At 34.5% G+C, this 17,313-nt stretch overlaps 1 protein-coding gene across 1 annotated transcript in view; it reads right to left on the reverse strand.

Moving 5' to 3' along the window:
* Window positions 1–1,443: 1,443 nt before the first annotated feature.
* Window positions 1,444–17,313, reverse strand: part of nAChRalpha2 (nicotinic Acetylcholine Receptor alpha2) — a 28,022-nt gene continuing 12,152 nt past the window's right edge. The window contains exons 4-8 of the mRNA XM_053755856.1: window positions 13,079–13,259; window positions 12,542–12,695; window positions 4,002–4,575; window positions 3,307–3,499; window positions 1,444–2,834 (exon numbers count right to left, since the gene is read on the reverse strand). Of these exons, the coding sequence (XP_053611831.1) occupies window positions 2,637–2,834; window positions 3,307–3,499; window positions 4,002–4,575; window positions 12,542–12,695; window positions 13,079–13,259 (1,300 nt within the window). The 3' untranslated portion in view covers window positions 1,444–2,636. The remainder of the gene's footprint in view (window positions 2,835–3,306; window positions 3,500–4,001; window positions 4,576–12,541; window positions 12,696–13,078; window positions 13,260–17,313) is intronic.

Below are 17,313 nucleotides of genomic sequence, written 5' to 3' on the forward strand. Positions count from 1 at the left end.
ATTTGGCTATGCTTTTACAGCCTGACGTCAACCGTCTTTAGCTATTGTTGCTTGCTGTTAAGGCATGTATTTTTTATACGCTTCGTATAACATCCACGGCAGTATTTGGAGTGGTTCTATTTTAGGGCGGGGCCACATGCACATGCAGACAAACTCCAGGAGTGCTGTCTTTGCAGGTACAGGCACGTCTAGCGTTGACCGGCAAATAACGTAGGGAATAAATGTTCGGCAATACCGCTTCCTCCTGGCCGTCGCAGAAGAGGCAAACCAATGAAGAAGATGGAATGATGTGTGCTAATTATCTGACAGCTAAAGATGCCAAAGATTATCCAAAATAAGGGGAAAAAGTAGGACAGTGGACAGGGCTCAGATGAGAGAGAGAGAATACATACTTATCAGATAGGTGACTGGTCGTAAAAAATATCACAGCTGAATCATCGAAATTGTAACGCTAATTTTTTTTCACTGATTCCAGAATGAACGTAACCGGGAATGCACTAGTGAGAGAAGGTAAACGAACTTTATGTGCTGCCTGAACGACAAATTAACTTTTAACATTTCTTCCTATACTAATAAATATCTATAGGCGTTTAGTTATGAAAGTCGCGGGAATCATAGTTTATTGTTATACTTCTGTAGCTCCTTTAGTCTATGGCTACGACGACGTTTTAAAAGGTATTTTACATTGGTTGAATTTATTACCACTTGTAGCGGTTTTGGAAATATGTGAATGGAATCCGTTTCGAATTGTGGTAGTCATAGATTTATGTATATTTGTATTAGGTATTTTTCGTTGGAACTCATATCAATATAATTTACATTTTACATACTATTGACTTTCTCATCTAAGGTTATCATGGTTGTTTCCTAGCTGTTATAATTTGGAGTTTAGGGTCCGCTTTTTACTTTTTCTTCTCCACTTCGCATGGTCTTCTACGTCCCTCTCTCTCCCTCTCTCTCCCTCTCTATCACTGTCAGGATCTTACTTCTATTCTTACTGTTTAATAACTAACAAAGACGATTGCTGAATAAATGAATTTTATTTTTATATTATTTGGAAATTAATCCACACTTCCATACTAATATGCGAAAGTCTGTCTATCTATTTGACTGTCTGTTATTTCACGGCTAAACCGCTGAAATAATTTTGATGAAATTTGGTATGCTATATGCTAAACAATATGTTAAAGCTCCCCGTTGAAACATAGGCGACTTTTTATTCAAAAATCAACTCCCTAATGACAACATGTAACTTATAGGGGGTGAAAGTTTGTATGAAAATCCTATTCCGCTTTCGTTGAGAAATTCACGCGGTAAGGCATATTCGTTAAATGTCTCCATTGATTCCTATCGTATTAGTAACGATTTGAAAATGAACACTAATTTGGATTGGATTAATGTAATTCCCGATAAAGGTTAGGTTAAACAAAAGAAAACCAAATATTTTCTAAAATTTATTACAAGTAAAGAATGTAACATTGAATACAATCAACATTGACCATGAACGACTACGTATTCCTTATCATCATCATCGTGAGCCTATAGCAGCTCACTACTGGACATAAGCCTGAATCAATTTGCTCCACCTATTGTCGCCTTTTGTTTTACGAATCCAGTCATACCCTGCAATCTTTTGCAGGTCATCACGCTGTCTCATGTTTCACTTATTCCGGCGCGTTCTCCAGTCCAGAAAATTTCTACTACATATTCCTATAATTAATGAACTACTGATTAATAAATTGTTTATAACTAGCGAAGACCTTAATATTATTTCTAACACAGCCATATTTTATAATATGAAACCAAGACTCTAGTTACAAAAGCTTACTTATTTTTTAAGGAACGTAAACAGTATAAGGTGGTAATTTGGTAAGTGACTGAGTATTTTTCATGTGGTATGAACCATACCATAATTATTATGTCTTCAATGAAAATATATTAAAAAGTTTCATGTTTCGAGTATTTATAGTAATCTAAGTTACCAATAAGTTTCTACGATTTATAGTAAATTCTTATTCTAATAGTAAAATAGTAAAAAGTCACAGCCTATTTTGGCTTCAAATTAAATCTAAAAACCTCATCGATATTGATACAATACGCAACGAATTATTTTACAACATACATTACAACATACAGCAACCTATTTTCTATGATATTATCCAAGTAAAAAAATTACAATATAACCCAATTGTAAGATTTATAACTGAAATAAAATAGCTAGTTTAATTCGCAATCAGTTAGTAGGATACCTAGTATTGATTGAGTAAAACGTTTAAACTTAAATAGTTTAAACGTTTTACTCAAAATAAAATTAATACAAAACACGCAGTAGTCTTGAAATTTTTATCCACAGCCCAAGGTCATGTTATTAATAGGCGCTGCGACCGCGCTTTCATTACGATCCGTTAATTTTCTTGAGGAAGGAATCATTTCCAAAATCAATCATTTATAAAATTGACATTACCACTGTACAGATTATTTAAAAGTCTAATAAAAAAAATGTAACGACAGCGCGGACCCAGCGGTCAAAACGCTTTGAGAAACAAATCGATTATTATATTCGACAAGTCAATATTTCGCGAATTTCGACCTTAAATTATTGAAACGACTGTAACTACCTACTGCATTGGAATAGTTTAAGAATCTCCACTGTCAACAGGCAGAAACTGTTGCTGCGCCACAGAAGACAAGATCATATCGATAGGTTTGGTGTCGTCGTACAGAGATGGCGCTTCACAGAGTATGGCGAAGGTACCAACGATGGAGGCGATGGTGAAGATCCAGAGGAAGAGGCGGTCCAGTACCATGGCAACGAAACCCCAGTCTTGATCCTCCTATTCGATACAAAAATTAAAGTGTTATTTTTGCTATGCTAAAAATAACTTGGAACATAAGCTGAATAAAAGTGTTAATGTTAAAAAGAGATCTGTAGCAAGTGGTTCCGCACTAGAATAGATATCGTACGAGGCTACTAAAATAAAGGTTACGAACAAGTAACCATAACATTTCCAAGGAGAGTTATGTCAGGCAGGCAGCCGGCTGTATAATTTCAGCCAAATCTTAAGGTTTACTTTTTTAATTATCCTGTGCTGATCGCGAAGTCACTCATGGGAGAGAGATATAGTGAGAATAGGATCTGTGTAAAGATCTGTTGATTTGTACCAGCTCAAGATGATAGGACTTGGTAAGTAAAAAATATGAAGACTTAAATAATGACTACGCTCCGCAGTGAGTTGAAAAAGCTTAAGATGACAATAAAATCTCAGATAAATAAATAAAATCAGAAAACTCCAAAACATTACGCACCGCATTGAATTCGTCCTGCCTCTGCATATGGTGTTGGATAAACATGACGTTGTGTATAGCCTTCTCCAGTTCAAAAGGGTACTTCTTCCGAGGAGCAATATCACTGAGCGAGTCATCCAATCCTGACATAACTGAAGGTAGTCCGTTGTAGCCAGCACCAAGACTACCAAGAGCACCGACCAGACCGCTGAATCTAATTAAAAAAATAATGAATTACGAATTAAATTAAACTATCAATTACCGCGCAGCCCGATCAGACTCGCTCCTATTGTTGTTCAATTGTTTTTATTATCTCCAGGATCGAAGGGTAATAATTAAATGATTAATAATGTTGTTGAAAATGTTCACATGTTTACACCAAGGAAGCCCGCAATACGCTCAGTCAATACATTTTCAGAATTAAATCCACCACAAAATGCTTTCGTTAATAAAAAAATATCCGCGATATCTATATATTTATTTATTTCTTCTAGTTCATATTTGACGTCTGATTGTCGCAATTTTTGACGAAAAGTTCCAGGTTCAAATTCTACTCATGGCAAAAGAATGACTAATCTTACTCACTAGCCACGAATGGAAATATTTTGAAGAAAAACTCTAAAATGATAATGTCTGTTAAAAGCGATACAGACATGGCATTTGAAAAATGCACGGATCATTGAGGAATAGGAGCTATAAAATAGTAGTTGCCATACCTGTTAGTAGCAGTGGTAGTGTGCAGTCCATTGCAGCCTCCAGGTATTTGGTGTCGCAGAGATTCAGGGCTTGAAGCGTTAGAATTTGTCTGTTCAACTGCCGCCAAAGCATCTTTAAACTTGTTCTTGTTCTTCATACTTCTTCCTGCAATCTTCTGTGCTGCTAAGTCCCTTAGGAGATCTTTAGGTACTCTCATGAGGAGAAGTTTAGGCAGTTTTGTTATGAAGAATTTCCTGACCCATGGTGCCATTTTGTGTGTGCTTGGCTTTCGGTAATGCACGTTCAGGATTATTATAGTTATCACAACCGAAAGTCCTACCAGTAACATTGTGAACAATAGGTATTTTCCTAACAGTGGCAAAGCTAGGGATGTCGACGGTATGATTTCAGAAATCAACAAAAAGAACATCGTTTGTGATAAAAGAATGGATATGCTCAGTGCAATCTTTTCGCCGGAGTCAGCGGGGAGGTAGAAAACTAAGACGGACAGATAAGAAATACCGACACATGGAACGATGAGGTTGACGGTGTAAAATAGCGTTTTCCTTCTTAGTGTTATGTTGAAGAATATATCTGAAACAGAAAAGCAATATTAATGGATCTGTATTATTTGTTACAAGATCTAACTTATGATGAAGTGGAAAATTTGACGCAAAATACGATATAACTTGTAAGGCTGCGTATAATAATAATATATTATAAGTAATATAGATAAATAAATATAGATATAATGTATGTTTAGAGCTAAGAAAGAGCGGGGTTTCCTGGCACAGGCATTGAAATGCTTAAAAGGAGGCTCCATCAACTAGTTTATACAAATCAAACTTGTAGATGATGAAATAAAGATTTTTTAATTTTTAATTAATTTGAATTTGTTTAAATAGGTTAAACCTAAAATAATCAAAGTACCAATTGGAACGTATAGGTGAGATTTGAGGAATAGAAGTTTATTAAATCACGAAAATTTAATGTAATATTTAACATCATATTTTGAAGATACATTTTGTATATCCAATGGCTTACATTAATAAACAGAGAAAACTAAATCACTTTTGACTTAACATGTGTATGAACCCAAAAAATTTCAAATTTCCATCTCAATTCGTGACTATTTATTAGTAAAGCTTTTTGACTAGTTTCAGTTTCAATCAACGAACGAGTAAATTATCAATTTATATTTGAAATCGTTTTGTTTCGAATTGTTATTTCAAAATTTCGTAATATTTATTGGTACAGATTACAAAGTATTATTTATTCTAAAACTGGATTGTATATATTCAGTATTATTATATGAGAAATAGCAACAAGGAAAATCCTTAGAAATGACATTGGTAGGCAAAAATTAATTATTTATCAAAAACTACACAAAGGCGTGTAATATTACATGAATAAACTTAAATAACTTAAGTTTATTCATGTAATTATAATCTCAAATTGGTAATTTTAACAAAAATTACGTGTGCAGCAACATACTTTAAGCCAACTCAACACACTATACATAATAAATAAAAAAGATTCATTGTAATTACTATACATCCATATTACCACGTCTGTTTCCCTTCCGGGTAGACAGAGGCCAAGATGATAAGACCCAAGAGCAAAGCAAGAAGATATGTAACATTTGATTGATTTTTTATTAAATAAATTTTAATTAAAAAAGGGGTTACCTTTGAAACAAATCGAACTCTTATTCAGTGCGTTCCCGACCGTAAAACAAGAAGAAAAAGACAAAAGGATCTCCTTTTGCAGAGTATTTTTCTATTGTGAGCCCGGAAAACGAGTTTGTGGTGGCTTAGCGGGAATAATGCTGCCTCTAAGAATGTTGCTTATTTTAGTTGGAGCATTTAGAGAAGGGCCACGAAGTCTACATTAACGAAAAGTTGTCTGTATGCTGTTGTTGATGTATTTATCTACACTACATATAATTAATAAAAATAAAATACTACCTTTCATTAAAATGCAGTAATTATACTATTAATTTCAGTGATTGTCGAGTAAATTCCACTCTTGAATTGTTTTGTGACCTTAAAATCAATTTGACAATTCCAATTTATACCTATTTTGAAGTCACCAAACAAAAAAACAATTTTCTCGTCAATCACTGGAATAAACTACAAGAATTATTACTATTGTTTTTTTTAAATTTATGTTTGTCTATAATATGTTGGATATTACTGTCATAAGAAGTTGACTAGATCGAAAACGGTGGGCACCAAAATCCGTTTAGTCAACTGTGACCACATTGTATTATAGAAAGCTATAATAATTTCTACTAAAATTTCTTACCTAGTGTGACATAATCTGTTAAAATATTTGTTTGTTTTCGCTAAGAAACAAAAGAAATTAATTAAACTGGGATGATGGCGCTAGTGTGCGATTACAAAGCGCGTTAATATTTGGTTTTGTGGCCCGACCACGTCTGTTAGCGTGTTAATCATGATTAAACACGTGTCTTTAGCGGACAAATTGTGTCGCACGGTCGCAGAATGTTTATTGGTCCATTAGGCTTGGTGGTGACTGGTGCTGCGGTCACACGAACCTTAGTGGATTAAGGTAAAGTGTTATGTGACACAAGTAATAGAATTGCGAAACATATCGTAGTTATAGTTGATAATATTACATTGGTACAGCTTTTTATTTAAGAGCAACGTCTACTGGCGGGCCAAATAAAAACAAACTAATATTAAAAACATCGAAATATAGAAAAATTACGCTGAAACGAATGACACCAACATTAAAGAGATTGTCACGATGTTGTTAGTGAAAATCGTAAATTTTATACAAAAAATACCTATCAATAAAGGTCCAACTTTCTAGCTTACTATCGAACTATCAGCGTTAGCCACCAACGTTGGTGATGGTTGGTAGCATGTATTTTCTGAATTACATATTTCGTAAAAATGGGATCGCTAGACTCTAGACTTAACAAAAAAATTTATGTACTCAAATATGTACAATTTGTGTGTTTTGAAAATTAACAATTATTTCTTTCCAATTTAGTTTATTAAACGAATTTTATCAGCGGAACCACATGCCACGCACTTTGTCCCACTTGTAAGATTACAAAGTGTGAAAACTACACTCAAATAATTTGGAATCTCAAAAGAATATTATATCAGTTTCAATATCCATAAGAACTTTCGGCTCATTTACACAGAATGTCATAAATATTCAGGTGAAACTAAAATTTGGTATTCAAACTTTGTCTTGACCTGGAAACCAGCTGTGCAATGACCGAATTGCTAGATAATTGCAGCGGTTTCCGAGAATCACCCCCTCCGACGTCCCAGGACATTTGACTTTACGACCAAGAGTTTCCATTGGAGGAATTCGGCAAACCTTGGCATCGGAAATTCTATCGACTGATTACGTTACTTTGTAAATTAAAGGAATATTTTTCATTTTGTAAAAAATATATTTAATGTAACTATCAATTAAAATATATTACGAGGAATTAATCCTTACATATTATAAAAGAAAGTCCTCTGCTGCGTCTGTCTGTCTGTTCGCGATAAACTCAAAAACTACTGCACGGATTTTCATGCGGTTTTAATCTGTAGATAGTGTGATTCCTGAGGAAGGTTTAGCTGTATAATTTATTATGGTTTTATCCGAGCGAAGTCGGGACGAGCGGCTAGTATCTAATACTGAATTATAATACTATTACGAATTATAATTTGTTATTCGTTACTTTTAGTGTTCTCAAAAAGTGAAAATGACACCCTTTCAGGGTCACTTGGGCTGTCTGTCTGTCCGACTTCTCGAAAACGTAAAAAGATAGAATAAGAAGAAGGAAGAAGACCCTTCTTCTCGAAAACATAAAGAGATAAAGTTCTAGTTTTCTTATTTCTGTGAAAAAATCAAACTTGCAAGTTAACGTAATCAAAAAATTTGACCATTTATCTGGAATATTTTCCGATTTTTTTATAATTTAATCAAAATGTTACATAAATGTTCGGTTAAATCCCAATGATTTTATCGTAATAATTATAATAAAATTTAACGTACATAAATTTTTGTAAAGTAAGTTTAATTAAATCAAAAAAAAAAACTAAACAGGTTATAATTGGTAAGTAATAATATAATTGGAAGAATGTAGCAATTCTTTTCCATCAAAACGTTTACTCGACCAAGTTCTTCGTCGTATCGTACTCTGTTTTAGTTCTAATGAAATATAGAAGTAGCCAACGAATGGACCACTGTATTGTGGCAGTCATGATGTATGATTCTGTTAACCATAAATTTTCAGCCAGTATTCCCAACGGATCTGATGTGACATATTTCATAAATGGCATTTTCAAATATTTAAAAGCTAGCCGGACACAGCGCCATTTTTATTTCTTCTACGAATATAAAATATGTTTGGGCATCGTCACGTGCGTGTTTAATTAAAAAGAAGTTCGCCTATTGCGTTTCATCTGTCAGGTTGAACACCATTAATGTATGACGGATTTTTGTATGGTTTTCACCAGTGGATAGTGTGCCTCCTAAGGGAGGTTTATATATATCATTTAGTATGGTTTTACCCGAGCAAAGCCGGGACGAGCCACTAGATTTTAATGAAAATAAGTTTGATATATTTATTTGTACATATACGTGATAATTGTTCAGTCGAATTCATATCGCTATCACGAATTTTTTAGCGTGTCCACCCGTCACCAAGCAGAGGAACACATGAATCGGAAAACAAAATTTTGTCTTTTTAAGTAAAATATTTCACAGATGGAGTTCTAAATCAGGACCGCGCATGGTGGTATAATCGGGTGAAAAAACTGTATAGGAGACGTACATAGGTAGCTCAAAACACATTATATTTGTGATGTCAGCTATCTCCGCTTGTTTAAGGTATATATTTCAGACGAATTTCAATTTTAGATATATAGATGAATTAATTATTACACCAATTACAAAAAAGTCATAAGATATAACAAAGGTATACAAACATAAATGAGCGTAAAGACGGACTCATCGCAAATGCAATTTCACCCAAAGGTGGGTGGAAAGTTTTCTAATACACGTATGTAAGCTAAGCCAGTGACGCACGGACTGACGTATAGACAAGGAAATTATGTGGATTCCTTGTTTATATATAAATATTTAAATGAATAATTTCATTCAACCCTAAAAGTAATTGTTATTAAGTTGCCTGTCTAAAATCTTAAGCCAAAAACGTCTACAATTTCTTACGGTAACAATAAACACATCAGCATATCTCAGTGGCGTTCTCTAAACTGGCAATAAATTTCTCTTATCTATGCTAAAGCTAAATTACTCTCAGCCAAGTACAGGTTAAACGCTTGTTGTACTTATACTTACGAGTTGTGGCTAACCGGTGGAATACTAATCGAGCAGGGTGACGATTCTGCTAAGGCTTAATTACGTTTCAATGTCTTTAGAATAGTAGGCACTCTATTGAGTGTGATATTTACTAACACTGTGACCGACTGTGTCAGTTTTAATTCAAGTCGCCTAAAGTAGCTTACATGACTTTTTTGATGATTGCCGTTTAGAAATTGTAGTCGTATAGAGACAAAATATTTTAGGTTAGTTGGCACCGACCATTTGAACCTAATACGCAAATCATAAATTATTCAATATTATACGTCAGTACAACGCCACCTAAACATTCACATGTGAACTGTCAGTTGTGTGGCAAAATATTGGGAATAACTTTAGAATAACATTTTCAACCCTGACCTAAACAGGTATTGAATCCGGGACCTCCAATGCAGCATGGGTTCATACCCATGCTACATTGGAGGTCCCGGATGCCTCCCGGAGTCTCATGGCTACAGATATTGTCAAACTGTCCTAGTCAAAACGTGCAAGCATGGCTGCTGTAAGCCAATCCAAAAATTTTATGACTGTTAATATCATTGTGATTAAGATTGGTGTTTAACAATAAGCCAAGGCTAATTTCAGCATTATGGATATAATAGGAGTAAATAAAAATGGATGTGTGTAAAAATAATTAATATTGAAACACTATTGAGACACGATTCGGGCTTGAAACAGAATAGTCACCCTAGTTTGGTTTCAATACGCGGTTTAGTACTTTGAACATGATAGGCCTTTGTATTGTAGGCTGTACTTTTACGACTCACAGATAGTAGATTCAGTCAAATTATAATTCTAGATCTAAGGATATAATCTGTACTTTTATTTATAACTTTTGCTCGCGGCTTCGCACGTGTCAATTTATCTGTGAAAGCACGCCATAATAGATTTTAGGGGTAAATATTAGAAAAAAAATTGCCTAAGTTTGGACGAGAGTCTGATAACAGTAATATGGTATGATATTAGTAATATGGTAATTTATGGCAGCAAAAAGATTTGTAAGTATTTATTGATTGTATTAATTTTTAATAATTTAAGTATCTACTAAAATATTAACAATATCTTGATAGCAGTTATTACATAGCTGTGAAAATGCGCGCTTGTCTTAAGAAGGGAATTATGAATATGATTTGTACAAATAAAATTACCTTTTAATTTTCCTCAATGTCATCGTATAGCCCGTGTTTATCAAACAATATGTTCAAAGGAAATTCTTGTCGGAAAATTCGCATATAATATTATATTAGCGCAAATTCGTGCTAAACGCGCGCAATTTAAAACGCGTATTAACAAAAATTAATCGGACAGCCATGTCAGAAGTAATAACCGTAAATATGGTCAGCAGAATACGGTCAGCAAAAAAAGTTGCGCTATCTCGCGAGAGCCGTTGACTCTGAAAGGGCCTCATTATGTGGGCCTGACGGTGTTTATCTGAACATGGAACGTATGTGGACGTATGTGGAACGTATGTATCATGTCCACGACTGAAATTTCGGCCTAATAATAAGCTTAATTCAGAATTTTGTAAAAAGTATTTATAATAACTACCTAGTTTATTTATTTATACATACAAAATTATTATGTACATTAAAAAATAGAAAACTAAGTACAATGGTGCAAAGTTACGCTAGTTTCCATTTCCTATGTCCCACAACGATATTGATTGGCAATGATGGGTACGTATCAGGATATGTATGTATAGAATGTATGTATAGAATGTATGTATTAAAAAAATATGTATAAAGGTATTTAAAATCCAGGCTACTAAAAACAAATAAGTAATAAAAAAGTACATTATGTTACAAGTGTGCAAATATGGGTTCGAGGCGGCGTTAAGGCGAAAGGCAAAGCCGAGCGCCACACATTGATCAATGGATCAATGCACATTGCACGCTAGTGTCATATTATTATGTTTTTAAGAACACACTTGAAATCGACAAAGGATATGTAAAGCGTGAATATACACTTATATTAAAATATTTTTTCATACAAGCACTAATCTTATAGACGTTTTAATAAAAAGTTACAAAAATACTTATGTAAAATTCCCAAGTGAACACAAGCATTACCTACAAGAATTACACAAGACAACGCCCGCTTCTTGGCGGGATCAGATTTACCGTTAATTTTTCGGAATGTTCTCGTATAAATTACACTCCGCTGCTCGCGCGCAAGCAATTTGCGAGGTTTAGCGGTGATACAAGTAATTGCTAGTTAAATGGCTGTAAATATTACGTATGTAAGATAATTTATTAGTTAAATAGCCTGTAAAATACTACAATTTTGGGATCTACAAGGCTCTTGTCTTTGTTAATATGAATTTTTTACATGTTGCGTGTAACACTTTATTCTACATCTTCGTTTCATTAAGGTGAAACACACTGAAATTCTGACATAATATTTTAAAAAGAAGTTCCTCTGTCGAGTCTGTATATACTTGAAAACTGCTGGAATGATTTTTATACGGTTTTCACCAATAGATAGTGTGAATATTGATTTTTCTAAGTTTGTAATATCATTGCTGCTATAGGAATCAAGATAGCAGTAGATATGTATCTCGATCTAGAATAATTTCACTCCATATCTTTCCGTGGATGTCATATGAAATTACTAAGTGATACAAAGACTTAAAAGCTCATTGGCAGCAAGAGCATTCCCAATGAGAGTTGAAGGAAGGCATGTATTTCAAAGTATACCTATGCGTTTTTCGAGCCGGTGGTGGTGTAAGGGTAGACGGGCGTCTTAAAGGTCGCAGGTTCGAATCCTATTCATGCCACATAACAATCTGACTTATCTAAAGTAGTTTTCATTGTCCACCACTTGCTTCCGGTGAACGAAAACATCGTGTGGAAATCTGCACTCTGATTATCAACTTGTGTATAAAATGGAGAAGGCACGGCAAACCACTTCATTGATAGTGCAAAGAAAGTGTATACTTCATTTCACGTAACGATCTCGACCTTCAGCCATGAGGAAACGACTAGGAAGAAGAGAATATCCTTTTTCAAAAATTAAAAATAGGGTCCACATATTTTTATACATTTTCTTTGTCATGGAATAAGTGTACTGTCACCAGTCAAACAACTACTCAAAATCATTTCAAATTGGCCTCTATTAATTACCAAATCGTAAAAATCCATGCAGGTACCTTCACACGTGGTCGACGGTAGCTTTTTATTTGTACAATTTATCATAAACAAACCTGGATATGGTTCCTGGCAGCACGGGTAGTACCTCTCGTGTCGTTCCGCTGGCACTCCAAGGATGTCCCATTCCACTGAAGGATAGTACTCCCGTAGGTCTATACCCACGTCCACCATGTCACCCTTCTTCTGATTTATGTGTTTTAGATCGATCTAGGAGAGAGAAGCAGTTGAATTTTATTTTTAATAATAAATATGAATATATTAGGACAAATCACACAGATTGAGCTAGCCCCAAAGTAAGTTCGAGACTTGTGTTATGGGATACTACTCAACGATACTATATTTTATAATAAACACATATAATGATAAACATCCAACACCCGGGACGATCAGAAAAAGATCAATTTTCATCATGACCCAACTGGGGTTCGAATCCAGGACCTCTTGGTTCAGAGACTTTACCACTGCGCCACCGAGAATGTTTGGGGAGAAAGACTCACTTATCGCACTTATACTAGCACTCAACACCAATCAGATTGTGAACAGGCTTTTACTCATTCTTAACCAATTAAAAAAAATAGAATTTTATATACCTGATCTCCATCATAGCTCCACGAACCGAACTTCAAGAAACAGGTCTGTTGGTCGAAGGGGAAGTACCTCACATCGATCTCACACGAGGATTTGAAGATCGCCGGCGGGGTCCACAGAACCTTGCCCGTGTGATGAAGAACAGCTTTCGTCATCGTTGTCACTACGTATTCTCCATCAGCACTGAGGAATTACTGGCAGGTTAGACAGTTTATTACAAGCTTTTATTTAGTTTCACCTGTCCCGTTGTCTGTAATGATATTGAAAGGTACATTTCTCCTACTTCCAGTTGACCTACAGAGTTTTTATTTCCCACGTCGCATCAGTTTCCATGACAATGAATTATTATGACAAGCGCATGACCTGATCTTTGTAAAAAGTATTAAAATAAGAAAAAGTGTTGTGTCTTCAGTTTGTAAAATAAGGTACAAATCAAATTCGAAAATTGGCATCTGTTGAAAATAAGCCAGTATATAGTTACAGTTCGCCAGCACTCTCATAATATTCCGGGAAGAATATACGTAAACAATTTTTAAGTTTCTCAAGGTACATTAAATTATCAGAGATTAAAATCTGATATTACGTATGTTTACCCAAAATACAATCACGAGATTGGATCAATTGTTTAAAACCGCACCGTCGGTTACTCCGACGTGAAATATATGAGAATTAAAAATATTTCTCTGATATTCTTGTCTTCATTCAAAAATTGACTCTACTACTACGGTTTAGGGTAGAAAATTGTAAACATCACATGAAACGATAAACCACGTGCAACATACGCCAGGATTTACTACCGTCGTATCACTAAACAGTGCAATTTTCTGCAGTTTACGACCAACCTAACTTTGTGTATGGGTTTTATGACAATCACTTGTTAAGTTGGGCAACTTTTAAATTGGCCGTTATTGACATCGAAGGGTGTTAAAAACCCTGTTTATAATATCCTGATAAAAGACTGTGTGATGTGACAGTTGTGAAAAACAGGGTTTTTAACATCCTAGGCATCCCAAAGTAGGGCGGGAATCGAGCAAGCGTATGACCTTGAGGGGCAACAATGCAACGTGGCCGGCCTTTCAAGATGTCGTAGACTTGTTTGCCTGTGTGAATAATTTCCAATTTATAGTCCCATCCCTTGATTTATTCTTACGAAAATAAACTTGTACTGTCAATGTGTTTTTTTTGTCGCTCTTAGACCAGCATGAGAGCTTCTTTATCATTAGTTACTCTATGTGGAATCATACAAGTTTGTCATATATAATACTCAGTCATTGTAACATTTATATCTTGTATAATAATTACGCAATATTTAAAATTGTAATATACAACAATAAACAATCATAACTAGCAAAATTTTTAATGAAAAAATCATTGACATCTCTAAAATGAAAACAAAACGCTGTCGTTGGTCACGGCACATAAAGCTACGGATTATGTGCGCTCATTTTACCAACTGTGTGAACTTCTAGTTTATCAGTTAAAACAAAACATCACATCTCTAAAATATTTCAACCGTGCGACATCTAAACCATAACAAAACGCGAGTATTCCGTCGATTGATCCCACTAGATCTGAAACCGCGGGGCCAGTTAAAAGATTTCAATATTTTAAAAATCTATCGTACTCATTCTACTGCTAAAATAATGGAGCAAAAAATTGTTAGACTTTTTTTTTAGTAAATTCATGTATTTAAAAAATTATAACAAATATAAAATGGACAAATAATAATTAAGTCGCGGGATTGGTAACAAATAAACGAACATAACATACCTAGAATGGTAAAAAAAATGAGAAAGTAAGTACAAATATTGCCTGGGAGCGAGGTGATGCACTCACCCCAAAATGTTCTTTTGATTGGTGGAAAAAGGCTTTAAATCCGCATATTAAGTTAAATAAACAAAAATGAAATATATATTTTCTTAATCCGTCAACTGATCCCGCGGGATCAGCTAACAGAATACTGACTCGCCAGCGTGAAGTGCGGTCGGACAAGTCGCACATTATGTGCGCTCGTTTGGCTAACTGTGCGAGCTCACAGTTTATGACACACACATAAACCTATCAAAAGGCTCGAGGATGGACATGAGACCAGTCGAAATTTATGAGAGCGAGCGATTAGCATATTTTAAAATTTTGTTGACAAATTAAACTAGGTTTTTGAAATAGCTACGATTGGATGGTTTGGAAATGCAATTTAAGCTATAGCAATTAAAGACTGTCATTGGCATAGATAAAAGAAATAATGATCATTGGGTTGGCTAGAATAGATTTGGATAACAATATTATAATAATATAATAAGTAATCAATATTTAATCTATTATGGAAGATAGCATATTTTTATACTCTGACAATTCAAGTGTGCAGCTTAGAAATCAATTTAATTCGACGTAAAAAGCGTCTCTGAAAGTTTAGTTTTTGAATTTTAGGCTCAATTACATAAAATTCTGGGGCATATAAAAACGGGATGGAATCTGAAAAACTAGAAAGAATATGGAGGCATGTAGATACGAAGATTTTGTGTTCATAATATCATTGGTGAGAAGCCGGATTCCGTAGTTTCTTGGTAGGGCGAATGAGAGACTCGGACTGTGTGAGCTTGTGAAGCCATAGTATTGTTATCACGCTTTATTAATAGGTCTTCTCTGAGGTGTATGGAGGAAAATTGGGCCATTCAATATCCTTACGTGGATATGTACGAGATGAGTCTAATCAGCTGAAAAGCCTCAATATAATTCCTAAATAAGGTTAATGTCAGAAAGCCGGCCGTAAAATCACAGCTAATTCTTCAAAATTGTAAGATTTTTTTAATACCGACCGCAGGCTTCGCCTCATAGCCTGAAATCGTGCAAGGTTGAGAGATAAGATTTCAAATGTAGCTCCCGCTGGTTCCTATACCTTACCCCCATGCAGTTTCGCACAGGGTAAGATTAGTCAAGTCACACGTGCTTCGTCCTCATTCGATGATTAATAGTATAGCAGGCTGTTTTGACACAACATGATGTATCATTCCTGCCAGCTTTCTTGTCAATATCCGACGCAATCAATTAGCTTCGTATACGACGTTAGGTCAGGTGTTTATTAGGAGGGTGACGAGTTTCGTGTAGCTCTGTGATATTTTTAGTATTATGGTATACACATGGGATGTTTTCCCGCAAAATGGACTCCGTTTTTTTTTGCATAATTTGTTTTGTCCTATAATTTATTCATAATTTATTTTGTCCTCTTGTTCTTTGGAATACCGATTTTGGCATAAAATATTTTGGCATAACTGGTTTAAGGCTTAATTAATTTTTAGCATACGGGTAAATGTGGCATAGGCGTACCGTTATGCGTAAGAACGTTATGCTTATATTCTGATTAAAAATTTATTGCAAGTCACAAGTTATTATTAGCCACAAGTTATATTGGTTACATGCATAAGTTGTTAGTACATGTGCCACCCTGCAAGGGCACAGCAAGCATAGAGGGCAACTAGGTGCTTGTTTTAATTATTGATTTAATTTAAAAATCATTATGCCTTAATACAGTATGCTATATTACGTTATGGCTTAAATTTTTATGCTTATAGATAGAGAGAATGACAAAATACTCAAGCAATTTACTTTCTATGTGTACTTAATAAATGTGAATGTAACGTTTTTTGTGGTTAGATGTCGATTTAATACTAAAATAATAAGTAAATATTTCTACGAAATGAATCGAAATAGCTACAAGTTGAATCTAATATACCATGATTTAAAGAATTGTTCAGACAAAAGCCCCATTTTTCTGAACAATTAACCACACAAAAGCACCCGACTCCGGCTCACCACTTGACAACCGCTCACAGTACTAGCATTACACACTCAATATAACTTTGAACAATTTATTATGACCACTAGCGCCACTTAAAAACCCGAATAGAGATGTAAAACAGACAGAAAAGTGGTACAGATTGAAGTATTTTGCTTAGAAATTTAATTTTACAATCGCCTACGCATTTGCATGACAATTTGATTAGACAGTTAAATGTAGAAATAAATTAATGTACCTAACATCTGTTTTCAGTAATTCTAAACTCATTTGATACAGTGTTGATAATAATATAAAGATATGCATATTTAGTTAATAAATATAGATATATAGGAACAAATCACACAGATGGAGTTAGCCCCAAAGTAAGTTCGAAACTTGTGTTATGGGATACTAACTCAACGATACTATATTCTATAACATAATAATAATAAATGAACTTTA

The sequence above is a fragment of the Plodia interpunctella genome, chromosome 15, assembly GCF_027563975.2.
Source record: "Plodia interpunctella isolate USDA-ARS_2022_Savannah chromosome 15, ilPloInte3.2, whole genome shotgun sequence".
NCBI lineage: Eukaryota > Metazoa > Arthropoda > Insecta > Lepidoptera > Pyralidae > Plodia > Plodia interpunctella.